The 19144-nt window shown below is 66.6% G+C and overlaps 6 protein-coding genes across 6 annotated transcripts in view; 5 read left to right on the top strand and 1 right to left on the bottom strand.

Moving 5' to 3' along the window:
* Positions 1 to 1520: 1520 nt before the first annotated feature.
* EMIHUDRAFT_56011 (tetrahydrofolate dehydrogenase/cyclohydrolase) lies at positions 1521 to 1790 on the top strand (the record flags this gene model as incomplete). The annotated part of the gene is made up of 1 exon (XM_005790604.1): positions 1521 to 1790. A coding segment is annotated over one exon (270 nt), but the record flags the coding sequence as incomplete, so codon positions are not given.
* Positions 1791 to 5430: 3640 nt separating this feature from the next.
* On the top strand, positions 5431 to 5730 carry EMIHUDRAFT_200778 (hypothetical protein; the record flags this gene model as incomplete). The annotated part of the gene is made up of 1 exon (XM_005790605.1): positions 5431 to 5730. The coding sequence occupies one exon, from the start codon at positions 5431 to 5433 to the stop codon at positions 5728 to 5730; it is 300 nt and encodes a 99-aa protein (XP_005790662.1).
* A 688-nt stretch (positions 5731 to 6418) lies between these two features.
* On the top strand, positions 6419 to 8741 carry EMIHUDRAFT_449051 (hypothetical protein; the record flags this gene model as incomplete). The annotated part of the gene is made up of 4 exons (XM_005790606.1): positions 6419 to 6656; positions 6728 to 7243; positions 7410 to 8048; positions 8235 to 8741. Exons 1-4 carry the CDS (start codon positions 6579 to 6581, stop codon positions 8739 to 8741), a joined length of 1740 nt encoding a protein of 579 aa, XP_005790663.1. The 5' UTR covers positions 6419 to 6578.
* Positions 8742 to 10992: 2251 nt separating this feature from the next.
* On the top strand, positions 10993 to 13291 carry EMIHUDRAFT_98095 (hypothetical protein; the record flags this gene model as incomplete). The annotated part of the gene is made up of 3 exons (XM_005790607.1): positions 10993 to 11691; positions 12150 to 12214; positions 13171 to 13291. The coding sequence occupies 3 exons, from the start codon at positions 10993 to 10995 to the stop codon at positions 13289 to 13291; spliced, it is 885 nt and encodes a 294-aa protein (XP_005790664.1).
* Positions 13292 to 15309: 2018 nt separating this feature from the next.
* Positions 15310 to 15865, bottom strand: EMIHUDRAFT_47431 (hypothetical protein; the record flags this gene model as incomplete). Its single annotated transcript, XM_005790608.1, has 3 exons — positions 15310 to 15393; positions 15530 to 15725; positions 15828 to 15865. Coding segments are annotated over 3 exons (318 nt in total), but the record flags the coding sequence as incomplete, so codon positions are not given.
* A 1375-nt stretch (positions 15866 to 17240) lies between these two features.
* The window catches only part of EMIHUDRAFT_449052 (regulator of chromosome condensation), a gene marked incomplete at its 5' end in the record, with an annotated part of 8710 nt that continues 6806 nt past the window's right edge, over positions 17241 to 19144 (top strand). The window contains 2 exons of the mRNA XM_005790609.1: positions 17241 to 18119; positions 18392 to 18452. Coding sequence (XP_005790666.1) covers positions 17241 to 18119; positions 18392 to 18452 — 940 coding nt within the window. The remainder of the gene's footprint in view (positions 18120 to 18391; positions 18453 to 19144) is intronic.

Genomic DNA, 19144 nt, shown 5'->3' on the forward strand with positions numbered 1-19144 from the left:
CATGGGAAAAGCTCCAGGGGCTTGGACTAAGCCCACCTCTTCTCCAAGAAGCGGAAGAGTGCTTTGAGGCAACGATCACGACCGCGCCGACCTTCTCCACTCCGGCGGCGAAGGCTACGGCCCCCGGGAGCACCACCATATGCTCACAGTGTCGCGCGGGGTGGAGGGGGCGCGTGGCTGGGAGGGTCCACCCGCCACCGCCACACCCCGCCACCCCGCCAGCCTCTGCTCACCCCTCCCCGGCCCCTCCTTGCGCACTGCGCTCAGGTGGCTGCAAAGGCAGCCGCCGTCCGCAGCGAGCGAGGCCAGCCCCCTCGCCTCGGCCTCGTCACTGTCGGCGAGCCTTCCTAGACACGTCCCAGACCCTACCTCGCCTCGGCCTCGTCACTGGCGGAGAAGGGGGGGGGGGGTCGCAAGGAACCAACTCGGAACCTTCCTGGAGCTGCCCCTGCAGGAGAGCTTGCCGAGGGGCACACCAGCGCTGGCGCTTCCTCGCGCGAGGCCATCGCACCGGCGAGATATAGCCGAGATATAGCCGAGATATAGCCGAGATATAGCCACCGTTCCGCACATCCACGACGCGTTCCCGCCCGCCGCCAGGCGGGCTATATCTCGGCTATATCTCGGCCATATCTCGGCTACATCTCGGCTACATCTCGGCTACATCTCGGCGAGATCTCCCCGCCTGGCGGCAGGCGGGCCAGAGCTGGTTCAACAAGGCGGGCCTTCTCGCTAGTGGAGCAGCTGACTGGCTCACTCTCGCTCACTCGCCGCGGAGCGTCGCAACACAGGCGGCGGCCGGAGAGAAGCACGGCGTCCTCGTCGAGGAGCTCGACTTGCCGTACTCCACCGCCACGCCCGACCTCCTCGCCGCCCTCGCCGCCCTTTCCCGCCGCTGCGACGGCGAGCCCTTCCGATGCGAAGACTCGCCTCCGCCGGGGCCTCCTCCAAGCCCCCCCCCCCCCCGCGCAGGCATCCAGCTGATGTGGCCTCTCCCCGCCCACGTCGACGCCGTCGCTGCCTACGGGGCGGTGCCGCCCCACCTGGACGTCGACGGCGAGACCTAGCCGCGACCTAGCCTCGCCCAGACCTTAGCCTCGCCCAGACCTTAGCCTCGCCCAGACCTAGCGCCCACGCCTGGCGCCTCCCCCCCCCTGACCCCCACCCCCACCCTGACCCCGCCCCCCCAACCCTGACCCCCCCACCCCACCCCACCCTGACCCCGCCCTCCAGGCGCGCACTTCGTCTCGCGCTCCGAGTACAGCGGCTCAGATCTCCCCAGATCTCCCCATACCTCCCCACATCTCGCGCTCCGAGTAAGCGAACCGCTCCTGTGGTCTCCCCATACCCCCCCCCCCCCTTCTCTCTCCCCGCAGGTACAATGGCGGCTCTTGCGTCGGCCGCACGAGCCGCGACCCTCGTCCGGGCCTGCGCGGCTGCCTGCCGGTCACTCCAGAGGGGGGGAGGGGGTTGGGGGGCGGTGCCGCGCGACTCTTCACACGTCTGCCTGCGAGCAGGTCACCCCCGAGGCCGTGCTGCAGCTGCTGCAGCAGCGAGGCGTCGCCCTCGCGGGAAGCCACGCGCTCGTCATCGGCCGCTCTCGCATCGTCGGCAGCCCGCTCGCGGCGGCGCTCCTCGCCGCAGACGCGACGGTGAGCGTGGCGCACAGCCGCACCAAGGGCCTCGCCTCCCTCTGCCGCTCCGCCGACGTGATTGTCTCGTGCGCCGGCTACCCTGGGCTGGTGCGCGGCGCGTGGGTCAAGGATGGCGCAGCCGTGGTGAGCGTCGGCACCACCTTCGCGGGCGAGCGTCTCCTCTCCGACCTCGAGGAAGCCGAGAGATGGCCGAGAGATGGCCGAGAGATGGTCGAGAGATCGCCGAGAGGGAGCCGAGAGGGAGCCGAGAGGGAGCCGAGAGATGGCGAGCGCCTCCTCTCCGAGGAAAGCGCGCAGCGGAGACGCAGCCGAGGCGAGCCGAGATGTGGCCGAGATGAGCCCCCGACATCGGTGTACGTTACTGTCAACGGCGTAGCCTTGCCCGGTTCGGCCTGGAGAGCAGCTCAGGCCCCCCTTTAGAATACGGGCCCCCCCCCCCCCCCTCTCCCACTCCCCCCCCCCACACACACACACCTTTCCCACCTCTCCCGCAGGAGGACTTGGAGGCCTTCCGCCACGCCGGCCTCGCCGCCGCCTCGCTTGTGGGACATGTCTCGCACGTGACCGTGGACGTGTCCCCGACATGTCCGAAGGCCTCGTCGTCACGTCGCCCGGCGGGGTGGGGCCCCTCTCGCTCGCGCTCCTCCTCCGCAACGTCGCCGACTCCGCCGCCCGCCGAGCGAGCGACGGTGCAGTCGGAGGCGCCGACGAGCGCACCCCGCCCGCGAGCGCCGCCGCCGTCGACGCCTTCCTGCGCGCGAACAAGCACTGGGCGATGCTGCCCAAGCGCGGCGACGGACCCGGGCCGTCCGCGCAGAGGGCGCTAGTGCGCGAGGTGCGCGTGCCGTCGCACCGCGCGGCCGCCGACTTGCTCGATGCGGCGGCGGAGCTCGGCGGCCGGCTCTCGTCCACGAGCCGTTTCCCCCCGCAGGACCCGTCCACGAACCATCCTCTCGGCACCTTTTTGCAGGCGACCGGCTCGACCACCACGTCGCCCTCAGCGCCGTCGAGCATCGCTGCGAGGCAACTGCTAACTAGCTGCAAATGAACTGCTCATATGAACTGCTAATCAACCACGAGTCACCGCTGCGAGGCCTATTCACACCTCCTATTCACGCCTCCTATTCACGCCTCCTATTCACGCCTCCTATTCACCGCTGCGAGGCCGGGGTGCAGCTCACGCTCCACGCCTACACCACCTCCACCGGCGACGTCACCGCCCACGACCTCGCGCTCGCCGCCGAGATCGAGCAGCTCTGCGAGCGCCCTTTTGTGCGGCAGCAGCTCTGAGCCTGCGTAAGTCCCCCCGCACTTCGCCGCCGCCGCCGCCCGGCATCGGCGAGCTCTCCACGGAGCGCTTCCGGTGCGAGCCGCCAGACACGCTCGGGTCGAGTCCTGGCCACGCTCACCCCAACCCCCACCCCTCCCCCCCCCCCCAACCTCCGGCGCCAGGTACGCCCTGCCCGCCTCCCTCATCGCGTCGCACCCGGCAGAGCCGCGCGGCTCCTCGCGCCTCCTCCTGCACCTGCCAGCGCGTGCCGCCGCACCGCGCCTCGCCGACGAGGTGCGCGGCGGCGCGGAGCGGCGGGTGGCCGGCCGAGGGGGCGGCGGCGGCCTGCTTCCGTCGGGCGGTTGTGCCGTCGACTTGGCGTTCGCCGACCTGCCGGCGCTGCTGCCACGCGGCGCGCCTCTCCTCGCGCCAGTCCCGAGGGCGTCCGGCCCGTCGGCACGCCCACGACGCAGCGTGCCGGCCGCACGCCCCGCAGGCGCGCACCTCGTCTTCAACCAGTCGCGCGTCTTTGCCGCGCGGGTGCACGCCTCGCTGCTCGGTGCGGGAGCGGGGAGGGGCACGCCCGCGGAGGAGGCCGCCGCCCGCGCCGTCGAGGTGCTCTTCCTCGCGCCGCTCTCGCACGCCGACCCGAGCGGCGCCCTCTCGAGCCCCGCGCCGGGGCAGCTGTGGCGCGCCATGGCGCGAGAGGTAGCCGAGAGAGAAGCCGAGGTGTAGCCGGGGTGAAGCCGAGGTGTAGCCGAGAGGTGTAGCCGAGAGGTGTAGCCGAGAGGTGTAGCCGAGAGGTGTAGCCGAGAGGTGTAGCCGAGAGGTGTAGCCGAGAGGTGTAGCCGAGAGGTGTAGCCGAGAGGTGTCGAGAGGTAGCCGAGGCGACCTCTCCTCGACACGTCCACGACATGTCCATGGCAGGTGCGTGCGCCGCTCGAGGTGAGCGGCGCGCGGCTCACAGTCGCGCCGCCGGGCGCCGCGGCCTCGCTCGATCTCGAGGTGGAGGCGGTCCTCGCCCCTTGGATCGAGCAGGGCGAGCGGGACGGAGTCGAGGCTGCCGTGCGGCTGTCGCTGCCTCCGGACAGCCACCCCGCCACCCCGTCGCCGCCGCTCTCGTCGCTGCCGCTCTCATCGCTGCCGCTCTCGTCGCTGCTCGGCTTGCTCGGAGAGACGCCGCTGCCGCCGTACCTCCAGCGCGAGGCGACGCCGCAGGACGAGGAGAGCTACCAGACCGTGTACGCACAGAGCGAGCAGACGGGCTCCGTCGCCGCGCCGACGGCCGGCCTGCACTTCACCGAGCCGTTGCTCGAGGAGTTGCGCGCGCGCGGCGTGTGCAGCTCCTCGCTGACACTGCATGTCGGCGCCGGTGCCTTCCGAGCACGCGGCGGCGGACGCCCCGCCGCTCGCTCTTCCACCCCCCCCCCCCCCCTTCCCTCCCCACCTCACAGGAACCTTCAAGCCGGTGACGGCGCCAACCCTGGCGGGGCACGACATGCACGCAGAGCCCTTCTCCATCAGGTGCAGGCTATAGCTCGGCTCAATCTCGGCTGCCTCTCGGCCGTCCTCACGCCCCCGAGCCCTTCTCCACCAGCGCGGACGCGCTCGGCGCGCTCGCCCTGTCCGCGGCGGAGGGCCGCCCGATCGTGCCGGTCGGGACGACGAGCGTGCGCGTGCTCGAGTCCGCCTACTGGCTCGCCGCCAGAGCCGCGCCCGACCCCAAACCCAGCGGCGCTACACTCGACGGCGCCTCGCAGCGCGCAGCGCCGCTCTGCTCACACGCCTCGCCCGCGCGAGTAGGCGATTTGGGCCGCCTCGGGCAGTGGGACGCATACAACTTGTCCGCCGCCGCGCCGCCCCCGTCCCGCCTCGAGGCGCTGACGACTCTGCACGGGCTAGCCGAGGCGGCGGGCGGCCGCCTCTACGGCGCGACTTCGCTGTGCATCGCGCCGGGCTACCGGTTCGCCCTCTGCGACGGGATGGTGACCAACTTCCACGCGCCCGACTCGACGCTGATGCTGCTCGTCTCGGCCCTCCTCGGCGGGGCCGACAACGCCCGCGAGGTGTACGAGCACGCCGTCCGCCGCGAGTACCGATTCCTCTCGTACGGCGACTCGTCTCTCCTCCTGCGCGCGCGTTGATGCTCTCGAAATCGCATGCGCGAGAGAGGTGCCCTCGCATTCGATCTTTTCCATGCGACAACAAGCGGAGAGCCGCGCTGCGGTTGTGCGCCGGAGACTCACAGTACACAGACTCAACGAAGGAGAAAGAAGGCTTGTTAGAAGGGCGGCGTACGGGGAACGGGGTGTGGAGGGTGAGTACTGAGTTGGGACCAGGATTCGACCCCTTTTTACGGGGTAACTTAGGGGGTGCACAGCGCCCCAAAATCCACCAGTGTGGGATTTCGCGCAATCGCTTGACTCTGAATAGCTCGCTATGTACCTTTCTGAGCGCTGTGATCGCCGCAGACTGGCTCCGACTTGACGGCGGCATGGAGACGTGATGCCTCCATGCCGCCGTCAAGTCGAAATCGACATGCAGCTCGATGGTTTGCCCGAAAAGGTACATAGCGGCGTTTGGTCGACAAACAGCGCTGCGACCGCGAAGTGGCGGTGGACATGCTCCCATGTTGCCGACGCGGCGCCGGAGTGGCCGGCGCTGCTCGCCGCGACCACGACGGCTACTCTGATGCTCCGGGCCGACCCGTCCTACCCGACGGTGGCACTCTTCCACGTCTCGCTCACGCTGAGAAAAATTCTGAAACGGCGTGCAGCAGAGTCACCGACGAGTCGGTCCGCGTGACTCCTCGTGTCCCGTACCGTTCTCACACATCCATAAACTCACTTTGGCCTCACTGAAGCGATGCCTCAATCCTGAATCCTCAGATTTTAGATTGGGACGCTGTGCACCCCCTACGCGGGTAAGGTACATGGTAAGGTCACGGCCAAAAGGGTGGGGGGGGCGGTGAGGCGGCCTGCTCGACGGGTGTGGGGGGGTATGGTCAATCGCTAGGGGTAGGTAGGTAGAAAGAAGAACAGACAGGAATCGCTGCAGCCGCCGTACACTCTACACAGCCGCGGCGACGATGCCGACGCTCGAGCGCCGCTTCAATACTGTCGCGGGCCTTCTCGCCGCGACGCCGCCTCGACTTCGGCTCCTGGACAGCTCGCTGCCAGACGACGCCGAGCGCGCCGCTGAGCGCTGTGCGCAGCTGCTGCGCTGGTACGCTTGCGTCGTGCATCGCACAGCTCGAACCTAACACGACGGTTACTGTACGCGCTCGTGTGGTGGGGTGGGGGGTGGGGCGCGGCTAGATTTCATGGCGGGCCGCCTAGGCCCTGGGGTCGGAGTCAGATTCGGTTGGGTGGCCGCGCAGGGCGCGGGCTTCGCTGCTTTCGGGGGCGGTCAGGGAGGGGTCGGGGCGCTGCGGGGGAGCGCGAGGCGGTTCGGGCCTCCTGGGCCACCCGAGAGGCTTCAGCATCTGGGTGCGGCGGCGGCGGGAGCTCGGGCAGGTTGCGGTCGGTAGGAGCTGGGAGGCATTCGCGAGGCGGTGGCAGCCGCGCGAGAAGGGCCGGCGGGGAGCTCGGCCCCCCACACGGCCATCGCGGAGTCTCGCCCGATCGCGGGAGCAAAAGCTGATCGGGTGAAGCATGCCGGACGATCTGCCCGCCGTCGTCAAGTGGGGAAAGCAGCGCTTCACCGGCGTCCGCCTCCGTGGAGGGATGCCGGTCGCAGAGCTCAAGCGGGCGCTGCAAGCGTTGAGCGGCGTTCCGCCCGAGCGCCAGAAGCTCCATGGAAGGGAGCTCTCCCAGACAGCGGCGTGCTCGGCGAGGTTCTCGCTCTCAAGCCTGGGCAGACCGCGCTGACGATCATGCTCGTGGGCGCCGCCGACGAGGCTCCAGCCGCTCCAGCTGAGCCGACAACTTTCACAGAGGACCTGACGCCTGCGGAAGCCGAGGCGGCTGGTGCGGCCGCTGAGGCGGCCGCCATGGCTGCCGCGGAGGGCATGATCACCGCGCTGCAGCTGCCGCCCTCCGAGCGCGCCGAGAGCGTGGGCGCGCCGATGTCGAGCCTGCCGGTCAAGTACAGCTTTCTTGTGCACGGGCTCGCGCAGGATCAGATCGAGGAGTCGCTGCGCAGGAGGCGCGGGTCGCGGGGCGGCGCCCTCCTCGACGTGTGCGCGATGACCCTCGGCCACGAACTCGGCAAGGCGTACGTCAACGCGATCGCGACCCTCGCGGACGGCACCCTTGCGAGCGGCCTCGACAACGGCCGCATCGCGCTCTGGAGGCACGGCCGGCGGGTCAAGGAGGCGGTGCACGCCTCGCCGAGCGCACCCTCCCCTAGATGCTGACTCCAGGGCTCGCAGCCCTCGTCTCCGCGTGTGGCGCTCTGAGTACACTGCCGTATTCACGCGCGCGCGCCCTTGACGCCGGCTCTGGTGCGCACACGACGCCAGCTCTGGTGCGCCCATGACGCAGGCGCTCCTCGGCGGGCGGCCTGAGCCGGTGACGTGCCTCGTCGCGCTGCCGCGGGGCTGCAGCCGCGGCGCCGACCTCGCCTCGGGGTCGGAGGGCAGCGTGAGGCTGTGGGCGGCCGGCGAGTGTGTCGGGACCATCGTGGCGCCGCCTGGCACGGCACCCGCCTGCATGGCCGCGCTGCCCGCCGCTGCGGCGGGCGCTGGGCCCTCGTCTGGACCCTGCCTGGCGGTCGCCTTTCACCAGGCTCGCCCCTTCGACCCGGCCGCGTTTCGGCTCGTGCCGCAGGGCGAGGAGCAGCGGCGGCGGCGCGCAGAGGCGCTCGCCGCGCAAGCTGCGCAGGCGGCCGCGTTTGAGCGAGTCGCGGCCTCGGTCACCGTTGCCAGTCTGCGAGCCGAGAGCCCGGGAGCCGTACAGCCATCGGTGTCGGTGCTGGGGCTTGCGGGCGGCGCCGCCCGCGTCACGGCGTTCGGATGTCTCCCGCGCGCACCTCCAGCGGCCGACGGACTGGCCTGCGGAACAGCGGACGGAGCGCTCAGGGTCTGGGTTAGGACAGGCGGCGGCGGCGACGACGCAGTCTGGCGGTGCGAGGAGCATCTCGCTCTGCGATTCGGCGGCGGCGCAGCTGCTACGATCGCGTGCGTGGAGCCGCTCACCGCGCAGCTTGGCCTGCTCTCCTAGATGCATGATCGATCCAGACGTCCCGGGTATCGCTCGTGAAATCTCCCACTCGAGATTCCTCCCTGGTATACAGATCCGTGTATTCCAACCTGCACTCGAGGAAGACACGCGTTCAGCTGTGCTCAGCCGTACTCACCGTCTTCGTAGCCCTTCTTTTCGGTGCTCTACGTGACACATGACGTTGGTGTGTTCAGTGCAGGCTTGCTCGCCGTCTCCTGCCTCCACGACGAAGGGGGGAGTGCGGGGGAGGGTGTGGAGCCGCACGGCAGTGGCGCGTCGCTCCTGCGGGTTCCTCTCCCTGCGCACGGCGGCGCGGTGGCTATCCTCGACGTGGCGAGGAGTGCAGTCCTGGCGACGCTTGACGCGCATACCGACGTGGTGCGCTGCATGTGCGCACTGCCGGACGGGGGCCTGGCGACAGGGGGAGGCCCACAGGATCGCAGCGTGCGTGTGTGGGCGAGGTCGCAGTGGGAGGACCAGCCGCGGGAGGAGCGGGGCGGCGACGCGGTGCCCGTGCGGCGTGAGGCGACGCAGACCCTCTCCGCCCCGGGCTACGTGTTCGCCCTGGCGGCGCTGCCGGACGCCAACCCCGGAGGATCGAAGCTCTTTGCGCTGGCGTGCGCGAGGTACAACACAGTTAGGATCTGCTTGTGAGGCGTTGTGCATATTTCTTTTTTGCTCGACAAAGATCTCGCCGATCGTGGCGTAGCCCAAGCTGCAGAACATGTGCAGGGGCCAGCGCCTACACTTTATGAGTGTATGTGAGACGTGCGCTCAAGGAGTGAGGCGCGGAGCGCGCCCCGAAGGAAACTTTGAGGGTTGTGGAGGCGGAGGGCTAGATGCGATTTCTATTAAGAGTTTGACTCACACGCTGGAACCACTCGACTCACACGCTGGAACCACTCGGCCCACCCACAGGCCCAATCTCAAGTGGTGGCGCTCCGCACCTACCCAGCGGCGCGCTCTGCGCGTGTGCTTTCCAGCGGCGCGCTCCGCGCGTGCTCTGCGGCAGTGCTACTGCATCTTCCGCAGCTCCAGCAGGTATCCAGCAGTGAGTTCACCGCCAGTTATCTGCGCCTCCGTTCGTCGCTCTCGTGCTTGATCGTCAGGCCGTGCTCTCACGTCCGCCGGAGCTACCTCGGCTATCGGCCACCATTTTGACCGCGCAAGATATAAAGGGTGGCCTAAGGGCTCTGCTCGCAAGGCGCCCGCGTCGCAGACGCGGTACCATTGACAAATCTGGCATATCCGCGGTCCACAAGTTTCTCCGAGACCTCGGGAGGGGCAGGTATTCACACCTCGGCAGTGTGGTTTGGGCAGGGCAGGGCAGTGTGGGTTTCACACCCGGGGCAGGTAGGGGATCGGGCAGGGCAGTTGTGCGGCAGTGTGCGGGCAGGGCAGTACGGTAGGGCAGGGCAGGGCAGTTGGGGTCATAATTGCAGGACTGAGATTCGGGATCTCAGGTGGTGAAAAAAAAGGGGAGACAATTGCTGTGAACATGCAATTTAGATAACAATCTCAATGAGATGTGTGAATAGGACGGCCGATCGACGAATTACACGCGCGAGCTTGCGAGCTCATCTGCATCTCAATCGAATCTCAGGGGGGCGCCGTGTGTATAAGGGTCGCGTGACACTGCGGTTTATCTATGCCAACTACTGTACACGAGTGGATTGCCGAAACGGACTTGGTGTTCTTCATACCCGGCTTCAGGGTTGACACTTGCCGGTAGAAAACCGTCCTCTTGGCGGAGTCCTCGCCCGTTCGGCCGGTATTAGACTTGCGAGGACGTGGATTTCCCCAAGGTCGCTACGCACTTCGATGACAAATATGATACCGCCCTCGCTCGCATTCGGGCCCTCGAGGTCAAGATGCATGAGCTCGAGACAGAGGTTCATCAGCCTGTGGAGTGGCCCGAATTCACCCGCAAGCGCAAGGCGGTGCGCAAGTGATTAGGGCATCGGCCGTCTCTCGCCCGCCTAGTAATCGTCCCAATTCACAAAGCCATAGATCATCTGCTCTGTCCACACCTCGAGTGCGTGTAATACTTTAAAGAAGAGATCCTTTGGCATCCCGCCCGCCATTTGTCTATCATACACAGTTAGCATAAGGGTTAGGGTTGTAATCAGAACATACGTACGTCCCTTTCTCATCTGTGAATAAGCGAGATAAGTTTAGGGTTACAGTGTCGGAGCTATCAGGATGGGGGCTTGGATTAGGGTTACACACTGGTGACAAGCCGTGTCAGGGGGGTATGACACTGGATGCGCCTGGACGTGTCCCGGACACCCCCCTCCCCGAGACGTGTCCAGGACAGGACCGTGCCCGGGCCTGACCTGTCCGGTCGTACGCATATCCCCCCACACGAGCAAATAGCAAAATCCGAATACCGTGCAGAAACCATGTGATCTGCGCCGTGCAAGCCTTCAGCTGGTGCCAAGACGTTTTACGGGAGCACTGCAGCAACCAACCAGCCGGGGGCTATTGCAACATATATGGAGAGCCTCCTGCGTGACCTCCGGGACGCGCGCGACGCCTGCAACAAGCTAGCTGCCTTTTGACGATGCGCTGCGCGACAAGATAGCTGCCGAACTGGATCGCATCGAGGCTGGGGCAGGGGCGGCTCAGGATCACAGACATCCCTCTCAGGATCACAGCACCGGCGGGGGCGCGCCTCAGGATCAAGCACCCACGGCAGGGTCTGTGAGGATCAGCAGACCTGGAGGGGGCGCGCTGAGGATCATAGGCCTGAGAGGGGTGCTGTCAAGATCACAGGGCTGCAAAGGGTGGCACTGATAGAGGGCAAAAAGATCGATTGCGCTCTTGCCGATCCGCACCTACCTAGGCTCTTGGGTGGCGCGCCCCAGCTCTTCACAACGAAACTGGTTACCTCCCCAACCCACCGATGATAGGCCACGCACTCCGGCACGCCGCTGCAGCGTGCTTTCTGCTGCCGCTGCTGCTAACTCTCCTCTTGACGAGCCCAGAGCAGCTATCTGCCATTAACGACACCGATCGTGCTGCCGTTGCGCTCTTCAACTACATCGGCGACGCCTCCTTCGCATTGACTGGCGCGCTTGCCGCGGGCGAGGAGGGAATGGATCTCATGGGCTGCCTTGTCGTCGGCTTCGTCACAGCGCTCGGAGGCGGCACCTTTCGAGACATTGTGCTCGGGCGGACACCAGTCTTCTGGCTCACCGCGTGGGACGAGGCCGCACTAGCGCCCATGGTGAGCGGCCTCGCTTTTTTCTGCTGGCCGGCCGTTGCCCGCCGGTTGCGCTTGACCACTGAGGACGAGTGGCTCTTCTGGACCGACACCGTCGGGCTCGGCGCATTTGCGGCGAACGGCGCCTACGTCGGGAGCAGCGTCAGCCCTCGGAGCCCGCACGTCGGCGGCGCGGCGCTGTGTGGCATGTTCACCGCCACCTTTGGCGGCCTGACACGCGACGTCCTCCTCCGCCGCCCCGTGCGGATCCTGCACTCGCACGCCGAGATCTACGCCGCGCCGGCCCTCCTCGGCGGTGCCGCGACCGCCCTCTGGCTCTCGGCGGCCCCGACGCAGGTCGAGCAGGCGCTGCTCCTAGGCCTGTGGCTGACGATACAGGTGCGGGTGCTCGCTCTCAACCGCGGTCTCGCGCTGCCAACCTTCGCCGCCCGGGGTACGAGCACTCTTCCGCTCTCACCAGCGCCGTACGACTCTGCTTAACCCTTTCAGGACACGTGCTCCACACGTGGAACAGCGCACTTCAGTCCCCAGGAGCCCCTGTCGGTGTGCTCAGATTGGGCTGCCAGCCGCTCGAGAGTTCTCGTCCTGAAAGTTACTCTCTGCAGTTTGTGTGGAAGCCAAGAGAGCGCCTCGACTTGGCTTCACCCCAGTCCGCGCGCACTCGCGCCGCTCAGCGCTCTCCGCGCCCCACTCGCGTCGCACGTGCCCATCCCCATGTCTCCCTCAGCCTCTCACCCTGTGGCTCAGGCTAGTTCCATTTCACTGTGATAAGGAGGACGTCCGAAATTCGGCGCACAATGCTCATTCCGACGCCCGCCACATGACGCCCACCGCAGCCGCGTTGGTCGGCGCGCGCCGCCGCCGACCATCACCACCGACCGACAGCTCGCACGGCCGTGCGGTGAGCAAAAATTTGGGTCGCTGCGCGCCTGCCGGATGCTCTGCGACGTCTGGACGCTCGCCAGAAACGCCAGGAAGCTTGCCTTCCACCCCTGGGCCCGAGGGCGAACGGCAGTGGTCGGCAGCCTCTGCGACGCTCCGATCGGCTCCTCGACCTCATCGCTTGCGACGAGCCAGCATGGCTCGTCGCTCGACGGCAGCCTGCCCAGTATGCTCTTGGCATTCTGTACAGCCTCGCCAGGCTCTCTGAGACGGCCTGCAGGGCCGGCGCGGACCGCCTCGGGCGCGATGGCCCTCCTCAGTACCTACCTCTTCGATGCCTGTCGGCTCTCCAATCTCGTCGCCGACGGCAGGCCCGCATGGCGCGCTGCTCGATGGCAGCCTGCTCAGTACGCCTTGGACAGTGACTTCTGCCTCGCTGCTCCTACTGCAGCCGCCTCCGGGGCCGGCGCCAGCCGCCTCGCTTCGCCAGTGCTGTCTACGCCGGCGACACGCGTGTCGGCTCGCCGCCCGCGTCGCCCGCGGCGGGCCCGCATGGCGCGCCGCTCGTCGGGAGCGTGCCCAGCAGGCTGTGCAGGGCAGTCTGCCTCACTCAGGGCGCCGCCACCGCTGCGCGGGGCCGCCACCGGCGCTGCTGCCGTGAACACTGCCGCCGTACGTCACCATCGCCTCTCTTCATCGCCGATCTCGCCGACGCCGCTCGCCGCTCGCCGCCGCCCTGCCCTGCCCCGCCTAGCCCTCGCACAAACAAACACACACACACACACACACACACATACAGACACACATACAGACACACATACAGACACACAAAACACACCCTGCCCCAACCTCGAGCGCCCCGCGCCCTCCCGCCCAACGCCCTGCGCCTCACGCCGCGCGTCCCACGCACGCCCCGCGCCCCGCGCCCCGCGCCCCCTCACCTCGCGCCTCACGCCTCCCTCCCCACCCTCTCAGGCATTTCTCCTCCCTGCTGCTCGCCGACTCCTCCTCCCCCCGCATGACCGACGACTACCCGTCCTTCGGCGACTCCTCCCTCCTCGGCACCAACGTCTACTACCCGTTCGCGGCCCGGTGAGGGGCGGGAGCGCAGCCATTCCAACGGCTGGGAAAGTTTCTGAACGGCCGCGCATGCGCCTGCATGCCGGCTTACTAAGGAGGTCCCTCGCTCCGGCTCCTCTCTCGGAAGACGCGCGCCGGCCTGGGGGACTCGCTTGCGATCCCGCTCCAGCCAGAGGCCGCGTGAGGCGTGTGGGACGGTGTACGCTGGGGCTTGGCCCCAAGTGCACTGGCCTCGCGTCTCGAGGGGAGGGCGGCTCGTAACTGAGGTCCGCCGTCAGAGACAGTCGTCCTCCCCTCAACCCGACGAGAGTGGGCGGGCAGTCCCCGTGGCTGCAGTCGCGCTTCCGAGCCGACTCCGCCCCTCTCTCCACCCGGCCATTCCAACGGCCAGGCCGCTCGCTTAAGGCTGATTGGCTAGACGAGTGGCCTACCTCCATGGGGCTGTCTGGGAACGCGTGGATCCGGCCCGCCCCCCGGCGGGTTACGGTTTAGCGCTGACAGTCACCCCATGGGCAGTCTGGATCACGGGGGATGACATCCTGCCTACCGGCGCGCCGGGAGGAGGTGGGTGCTCCGCCGCCGGACCGCCCCCTCCATCACCCTCGCCCAGGGATCTACAACGCTGTCTCAAGGTCCGACAGGTTCGGCACCGGGCACCGCCTCGGTATACAAAATGCGCCTGCGGGCGGACCCTCACAGATCACAGATCACTGTGGCACAGCTCGCGTTACAAAACCTTGATTTTGACCATTGCGCGAAAAAGGTACATCTCGGTGCCTTCCAGAGGCAGCTGCGACCCCGCCGAGTAGACGGCGTCACACAGCAGGTGGCGCGGTGTGACGCCGTCCACTCACCCCGGTCGCAGCTGCCTCTGCGCGTCCTGTGGATGTACCTTTGTCGCGCGCCGGAGACGACTCGACGCCGCTGAGATCGGAGATTCAAGCTCTGACAGGTCGCACGTCGCTCCTTTGACGCCGACGTGACTCACCCGTGCAGATCACATCAGGACACGGTCTCGACACGCTCGGTACGACGCCTGCGACCCGTCTTGGGTCAAGTGGCACGACGCTCATCGCGCCTACCAGCGCTGCCGTGCAGGCTGCCAAGTCGAGGTCGAGCACGCTTCTATACGCTCGCCCAGCCTCCCTTTCCATCCCATTAGGCAGCATGGGAACGGTGGCGAGCAGAGGCAAAGCCTACGAGGGGTGGTGGAACCACATGTCGCGGCTACTGCCGGCTCGACCCCACGATAGCCTCCGAAGGCTGACTTTGAGGCACCATCATCGGACGATGTCGACGAGTTGGGTCGCTCTCGCGGTAGCCAGGTAGCCCCCCATACTAGTAGCACCGGCCATGGCCGCAGGAAGCTCGGGGGAGGGCGCTGGGAGCAACACGGAGCTCCGTTGGACGCGTTTTCAAGATTAGCGTGTCAGAGTGAATTGGAACTAGCCTGTGCGGGCCGTCGTTGACACACATGACAGGGGCTGTACACGCGCCATATAAGATATTAAAAAGCAACCGCGCTTAGTCTCTCGCGCGCGGTTGGTCGGTCAGGTCCGGCGACACGGACAGGCGGCCGGATAGGATCCGACATCGCGCGCGGAGCTCTTAAGAGGGCGTGCATGGCCTCGCGGCGAGAGCGCTGCCGGCCGGCGCGCCGGCGCCGCGGCCGGGTAATTTCAGGCCTTGTCGTACCACACCCGCAACTTGGACTTGCACACGAGTAAGTCGCCTGAGAGGACGAGTCGTGGGGGGGTGAGCGTGACGTCGGCTGGATGTCCACCCATCGAAACCGCCGTGTGCGCGCGCCATCGTAAAACGCTGTCTGGACCACCACGTTGCCGTTCAGCAAGGCCGCGGGCAGCATTTTGTCCTCCGCCGCAGCCTGATCGGGGCAAGCCATATCACGGTGAGGTGTTAGCGGAACAATGGCAAACCTGGAACACCCGGGCCGGCCGAGGTGGGGCAGCCGTCCCTCCGTCTCGGTAGTCTGCTGCCGATCGCACATATCAGCTCTCGGCCCTAGGATCCTGGCGCCTCGATGGTTTGTTGCCAGGTGTTGGTCGAGTTTGGAATGACGAACCCAAAGTGGAAACGCCATTCCTCCATGCAATTTTCCTGCGCGGGCGGGACCATGTGACGAGGTGCTGCGGCGGCGTTTGCCCTTTGGCAGCAGGAGCTTGCCTGAAAGAAGATTCGCTGCTCGATCCGCAAGTCGTCCATCGACTCCACCTGAGAGGGCCGGGAGGGGCACGATCAGGCGCCCGCGCCGCGCGAGCTGCAAACTGCGGGCTCCCCGCACCGATGAGAACTGGAACTCGCGTGCCACCGCACGGCAGCGGAGGATGGAGGCGGGAATGTGGATCTCCCTTTCGGCCATCAGGTCGCCCCACTCCTCCTCCTGCCAGTACTTGCTACCCGTCTCGGCGTCGCACATGCTCATCCAGTTGCTGCGCGTGCGCACGCACGCAGTCAGTTACGGGAAGCGGGAGCTACGCAGCCATTCTCCGCGGGTGTTGCGCTCTGCGCCCGTGACTTCTAGAGGGCGTCACATTTTGAAGCCGGCAAGAATGGCGTGCGCACGGTGGCTCTGCGGTGCAATCGTGGTCGGTACGCCATCGTCCAGAACCCACTCGTCTTCCTCGGGCATGGACGCTGAAGGACTCCGGGGCCTCGCGTGAGACAAGGGCCCGACCGCTCGTCAGCCGGTTGGTTCGTTACCTCTTTGGATTTAGAGTCTTCGCCTACTATTCAATTCACGGTCTAGACAGTCTGAAACAGTCTGGCGCAGTCTGATGCAGTCTGGCGCAGTCTGACGTCTGATGCAGTCTGGCGCGACCACTTGACCAGTGCCGCGACCACTTGCTTGACCTTGCACTGCCTGCCTGCTGACCCGGTGCAAAGTCCAAAGAATCTGCGTCTCAGCTCTTCGGCGCATTGATTGTGCATGATTGCTCGAGTGGCTCGAATTGGCAATCCACCGCAATGCGAACATGACTGGAGAACATATGCAACACGGACGCAGGCTTGCCGTTGGCGACGTCGGTTATCAGAGGGGTCAGGTCATAGTGTTAGTGACGCGCTCGATGGGTTGCTGCATTGACGCACACAGGAAAAGCATCGTAGCGGAGACCTTCTCGCACCATGCGGCAGTACGGACACCAGGTGCGCGAAATTAAGAGCCATGTTTGATTCCGTGGTTTTGGCACTGTCTACCAACTTTGGTACAAATCGACTTGGTCTGGGCACAGCTGAGCCCTGCGCTGCGTTTTTGCCTCCATTCTGAAAGTGTAGTAGGGAAGGCAGCATGCCAGGCTTGCGAGAACTCCGCTGTGCGCCGAAAAGCGGTATGGCGCCGAGGGGAGGCCACTTTCCTATTACAAAAGGCTGTCGACATCCTCATCCAAAATTTTCTCGCTGCGCGCCCAACCATGGTGGGCACGCACTCGCAGCGCGCGGGCGGCGCCTGGCGGCGCCCATTTTGTGAAATGTCTGCCACTCACCTAAGCTGATCTCAGAAACTCTCGTGCGGCTGCGCATTTTATGTTCCCTTCTCTACGGGGGAGCTCTGATCGCCGTACTCACCGGGACGCTGGTGAGGTAGGTGACGGTGGGAGGGCACCCCCCCAGACAGCCCCTCCCGAACGGGGACGCCATCACCCTCGCCCAGGGATCTACAATGCTGTCTTAAGGTCCGACAGGTTCGGCACCGGGCACCGCCTCGGTATACAAAATCACGTTCGGATCGCTCCTCATCGCAAACCCTGTCAGCAGTTCACCTACGGGTATGTTCGTAAGAGCTACATACACTGAATGAAAATGCGCCTGCGGGCGGACCCTCACAGATCACAGATCACAGATCACTAACCGCCGAGTTTTTGGCGCGCGTTCGGACGCTGCTCAAGTAGTAGTTGCACTTGTTTGCGTACAGTTGTAATAGATCGCGCCGGTGCTGCTGGCATGCAATGACGCGGGGGCGTCGTGGCCCGAGCGGCAGTGGCCGCGCAGTGCAGGCCGCCAGCTTTGCCCTGCTACTGTCGGCGGCACCAGCAACGGCGCAGGACCCTTGTGTTGACGCTGTGGTCAACAAGGACCCGCATCTCCACTTTGCGCATGGTGGCACTGCAGACTTTCGGGGGCAAGACGGGCGCTACTACAGCATGTTGTCGGCGCCTGGACTGGCAGTCAATATAAAGACTGAGGACGCCCGCTTCCTGCTTCGCGGCGGCAGGTTGACGGTCGACGGCTCCTTCATCACCGAGGCTCACATGTCGGCGCGCTTAGGTGACGGGGGTAAGAGAGCTGTCGCATCCTTCTGGGCATCCGAGCTGAACGAAGAGAACTGGGGCTGGGGAATAATCAACGGCTCGTGCTTTTTGCGAGCCGACATCCCACGGCCCTTCGTGCTTGGCAAGCATGGGTCGAGGGAGTGCCTAGGGTTCTCGATTGATGTGAGCATGTCGAGCGCCTACTTCAGCCTGCGCAACTGGACGGTGATCGTGCGGGGCAATCATGTCTACGACTGGATTTCTGGCCCAAAGCACCGACTGGACGTAAGCTTCAGCGCGAGAGGCGATGCAGCCGCGCGAGACCTCCCACACGGTCTCATCGGCCAGAGCTTTGCGTCGACGGCTCCGCGCTTTGGCATGGTGGACGAGTACCCTGAGGCAGGGCACTTTACAACCAGTGCGATGGCGGAAGGCGCGATCGAGGGAGAGGCCATGCAGTACGAGGTCGCCTCGCCGTATGCCACCGACTTTGCCTTCTCGCGCTTCCTCGCAAGCGAGGAGGCTGCCCTCAGATCGGATCTCCGAGCCATGCTCGATGCATCAACCTCGGAGCGAGTGGCTTCATACACGCCACGGAAGCATGCTGAGCTGCGACGACTCTCAGAAAGCTATCCTCCCTGCTTGCCCCCGTCGCCATCGCTGCCCCCCCCTCCCTGGGGGTCCCAGGGCATGGATCCCGAGGTGTTTTGGGATCAACCGGGCATCCCAAATTTGGACAGGTTGGGGGGCCCCCCCCCCCCCCCCCCCGCGCCCCGCATCTTCTGCCGAGATTGAGAGGCACGCTGTCAGATTGACAGGAGCCGTCACACCCATGCGCGTGCTCTTAGGTGACAACCGCCGACGACGGGACTTGCTGCGCGCAGAGCAACGCCGATGAGAGCATCTGCGGTTTCGAAGTAAAGGCTGAGCAGTGCCTGCTCTTTTCCGGATCCAGCTGCACCATCACCTACACCGAACGCCGCCGAAGACTTCAACTTGGAGCCTCCCCCGACATCTTCACGGATCCAGATGCCACGTACCTCAAAGCCCGAACGATAACGTTTGACACCAAACCCCCTCCGTCACCAATTCCCTACCCGCCCACCAAGGCGCCAAGCCCGCCGCCCTCGCCGCCGCCGTACCCGCCCACCAAGGCGCCCTCGCCGCCGCCCTCGCCGCCGCCGTACCCGCCCACCAAGGCGCCCTCGCCGCCGCCCTCGCCGCCGCCCTACCCGCCCACCAAGGCGCCCTCGCCGCCGCCCTCGCCGCCGCCGTACCCGCCTGCCAAGGCGCCCTCGCCGCCGCCCTACCCGCCGCCCTACCCGCCCACCAAGGCGCCCTCGCCGCCTCCCTCGCCGCCGCCCTACCCGCCCACCAAGGCGCCCTCGCCGCCGCCCTCGCCGCCGCCCTACCCGCCCACCAAGGCGCCCTCGCCGCCGCCCTCGCCGCCGCCGTACCCGCCCACCAAGGCGCCAAGCCCGCCGCCCTCGCCGCCGCCGTACCCGCCCACCAAGGCGCCAAGCCCGCCGCCCTCGCCGCCGCCGAACCCGCCCACCAAGGCGCCCTCGCCGCCGTCCTCGCCCACGTCGTACCCGCCGTAG

Source organism: Emiliania huxleyi (genome assembly GCF_000372725.1).
Source record: "Emiliania huxleyi CCMP1516 chromosome Unknown EMIHUscaffold_12, whole genome shotgun sequence".
In the NCBI taxonomy this organism is placed as follows: domain Eukaryota; phylum Haptophyta; order Isochrysidales; family Noelaerhabdaceae; genus Emiliania; species Emiliania huxleyi.